This window comes from Acanthisitta chloris, unplaced genomic scaffold (assembly GCF_000695815.1).
Source record: "Acanthisitta chloris isolate BGI_N310 unplaced genomic scaffold, ASM69581v1 scaffold642, whole genome shotgun sequence".
In the NCBI taxonomy this organism is placed as follows: Eukaryota; Metazoa; Chordata; class Aves; order Passeriformes; family Acanthisittidae; genus Acanthisitta; species Acanthisitta chloris.
The window spans coordinates 13836-17594 of record NW_008658600.1 but is presented as its reverse complement, the minus strand read 5'-3'; the positions used below and the strand labels follow the sequence as shown (position 1 = coordinate 17594).

Here is a 3759-nt window from a genome sequence, read left to right as displayed (position 1 = left end):
CTCTGGGAAATCCATTCCAGTGCCTCAGCACCCTCACAGAGAGGAATTCCTTCCCAATATCCCATCTATCCCTGCCCTCTGGCAGTGGGAAGCCATTCCCTGTGTCCTGTCCCTCCATCCCTTGTCCCAAGTCTCTCTGCAGCTCTCCTGGAGCCCTTTAGGCACTGGAAGGGGCTCTAAGGTCTCCCTGGAGCCTTTTCCTCTCCAACCTGCCCTTGAGCACTTCCAAGGATGGACCAGCCACAGCTTATCTGTGCCTCACACCTTCACAGCTAAGATTTTTCACTCCTTCCACCATCCTCTACATTTGAAATCTCAATATAACTCACATTTTTTCTTTCTTTTTGTTCATATTTGCTCTAAATATCCCATGGGTGCAACTTTTCTGCCTGTCATACAGAGTTTGTCTTGCTTCAGAGGGGTGTGCTAATCCTTCTGCCTTGGAAGAATCTTGTTTGCATCAGGATTCCTGATGCTGGAGGGTTGATGCTTCCTTAAGAGCAGCACTGAGCACCCTGAGTATGAGCTGCTGGGACAGTTGGGTATTGGCAGGTTAATAGTGAGATCTCATGCCACTGACAGCTCTCAGCTCTTCTCTGGGTGCTTATCTGCCTTCTGAACACGGTTTGGGAGTGATAAGGGCTCAGCTTATTAAAGGCTGAGCCCACGTTCTGGCAGCACTGAGGCTCTGGCTTTGAATTTCCTGCTTTTTGTTCGTTTGGGAAAAGGCCAAATTAATCTTTGGTATAAACATACTGAGTCCAGTGAGTTCACAGGGAGGAGTGGGACTTAGGTCATGCACATGTGGGGCAGAGCCCAGGCAGGGAGGGAGAAAGTTGCACAGGAATAGGGAAGAACTTGTCTCTTTTTCTTTGGCATCTTTTGCTTTCAAGGAAGAGAGATAATCTTGGAGAAAGAATCATAGAATCATGGGACAGCTTGGGTTGGAAAGGACCTTAAAGCTCATCTCATCCCACCCCTTGCAATGGGCAGGGACACCTTCCACTAGCCCAGGTTGCTCCAAGCCCCTGGAACACTCCCAGGGATGGAGCAGCCACAGCTTTTCTGGACAACCTGTGCCAGTATCTCAGCACCCTCACAGGGAAGAATTTCTCCCTAATATCTAATCTAACCCTACCCTCCTGCAGCTTGAAGCCATTGCCACTTGTCCTGTCACTCCATGCTCCTGTTAAAAGTCTCTCTCCAGCAATCCTGGAGCCCCTTTGGGCACTGGAAGGTGTTCTGAGCTCTCCCTGGAGCTTCTTTTCTCCCACCTGGCCTGGAACACTCCCAGGGATGGAGCAGCCACAGCTGCTCTGGGAAATCCATTCCAGTGCCTCAGCACCCTCAGACCCAACAATTCCTTCCCAATTATCCAATCTAAACCTACTCCCTGTCAGTTTAAAGCCATTGGAATGTTGTTTTGCCTTGGCAGTGGGTTGTGGTGAGTGCAGTGGGACTTTGGCTCTCAGCTCTGCGAACACAAATAAAACATGAAAATTTGGCAACTCTTATTTCATATTGACTGAATAGTTTATGATATGATACCACTCCTCCTGTTTTTTTCAGGGGGCACTTTTAAGAGGGCTCAGATCTAGAAGAAGCAGAGTGAATTTGTGCTTCTGGGGGTTGTATTGGTTTATTGTGTGATCTCAGGCAGCTTATGTTACATTCCTAATCCCAGGGGATGGAGTAATTCATACGGATCTTCAAATTTAGGTCATGTGCTCTGTGCTGTTGCATAGTTTGAGCAGTGTTTTAATGGCAGGGAGGGAAGGGAGAGGGGAAGGAAGACCCTGATATCAGGGAGAAAATGAATCCATCACTCCTAGTGTGTTTAGAGGACACTGATGTTCAGGTGAGTGGATGGATTGGGAAGAGGCAGTGGCTGGAGCAAGCTGTGTGCTGTGTTTTTGGGACACTCAGCTGGAAAGAGGCACAAAAAATTCCTTCTTCCCTCTGCTCCTCCTTCTATGTGTGGAAATTCTCTGTAATAATTAATGACATCGCTGTGTAGTTGGAGCCATGGAGAGATAATATTTCTCAGGATTTTACTTTATGGGCTGTTCATTCCAACAAGTAAAATGCACATTTGTCTCATGTGTGATATTAATTTTTTTCCCTGATTTGCCTTGTCCAAGCTTCAGATAAGGGAAAGAAACTACTCCATCCCTGGGAGTGTTCCAGGCCAGGTTGGACAGGGCTTTGGAGCAACCTGTGTCATCAAGTTTAGGGGTTTTGGGCTTTGAAAAAATTGAGATTTCTTTTTAAAGTAGTCACAGATCTTACATTGATTAACCTAATAACTGATGATAACAAGAGTGTGAAAAAGTACTGAAAGATTTCAGACCTTTTTTCCCCTGTAATTCTGGTGTTGGGTACAATGGTTATGCTGCTTCTTTTTTGCAAAACTGACTGAATTATCTGCAGTGGCTCATCTGCCATGGATCCTAATAAAATATTTGCAGTTGATGTGTTTATGTGCATAAAATAAACACACACTGGTTTTGAGCCATTATATAGCATTAAAGTCTCTTAGATCTAATCAATAGAATGTTCCATTAAATACAACAGAGCAAATTATGCTCCACTTCTTGTGTTCTGTTCTTTCAAAGGATGAAAACATTATTTTCCAGCAGCATATCTGTGACCATCCAGCTGCTGCTGTAGTAGCATAGGTACCTCTATGTGGCTGAGGAGGAGGAGGATGAGGTTGGAGCAGTTGTGTAGTAACACTGGTGGGTGTTTTCCTGCTTTCCCTTCCCATTCTCTCAGCCCTTCACTGGATTGGAGTCTGTGTCCCTGCCCTGTGTGGCTCTGGAGGGCTGAGTGACTGGTGGGTGCTGTCATGGCCAAGGGGATGAAGAGGTGAAGTAGAGTGAAGTATGGAATTATGAGGCAGGGAAGGATGAGATTCTCTCTGCTGTATTTTTTTGGCTTACAGTGGTTCTAGGTGAGTGTTGATAGACAATTTTGACAATGTGGGACTGACCTCCTGGCACCAAACCTCATTTTGAGCTCATGGCTTCTGAACCTTGGACGCTAACACCACAAACTTCCACCATGTTGGGTCCCACACATCTCATTGGAGCTGTTGCCTTGTCTGTATGAATACCACCAACCTCTGTTTCTTTCCAGAAATGTGTGTACTGTCGGAAGAGGATGAAGAAGGTGTCTGGTGCCTGCATCCAGTGCTCCTATGAGCATTGCTCCACCTCCTTCCACGTGACGTGCGCGCACGCGGCCGGAGTGCCCATGGAGCCGGACGACTGGCCCTACGTCGTGTCCATCACCTGCTTCAAACACAAAGCAGCAAACCACAATGTAAGGCTTTGGCTTGGCTTTGGCTTGGGTCTTTCGTTGGGTTTTGGGGGTGTTTTTAGGTCAGTTTCGCTGTGCCTGTGTTGGCTCAAGGGTTAGTACACTTGTCTGGGTAATGCAGAAGGGTTATCCGTGAAGCTGTTACTGGGAATGGCTTGAAACTGTCAGAGAGGAGATTTAGATTGGATATTGGGAGGAAATTGTTGGTTGTGGTGGGGGTGATGAGGCACTGGAATGGATTTCCCAAAGCAGCTGTGGCTGCTCCATCCCTGGGAGTGTTCCGGGCCAGGTGGGAGAAGAGAAGCTCCAGGGAGATCTTAGAGCCTCTTCCAGTGCCTAAAGGGGCTCCAAGAGAGCTGCAGAGGGACTTGGGACAAGGGATGGAGGGACAGGACACAGGGAATGGCTTCCCACTGCCGGAGGGCAGGGCTGGATGGG

General features: G+C 47.5%; 1 protein-coding gene across 1 annotated transcript in view; it reads left to right on the top strand.

Annotated features, from left to right (window-relative positions):
- KDM4B (lysine (K)-specific demethylase 4B) overlaps positions 1-3759 on the top strand; it is a gene marked incomplete at its 5' end in the record, with an annotated part of 35053 nt that overhangs the window by 24532 nt on the left and 6762 nt on the right. Inside the window, one exon of the mRNA XM_009085147.1 lies at positions 3139-3324. Coding sequence (XP_009083395.1) covers positions 3139-3324 — 186 coding nt within the window. The remainder of the gene's footprint in view (positions 1-3138; positions 3325-3759) is intronic.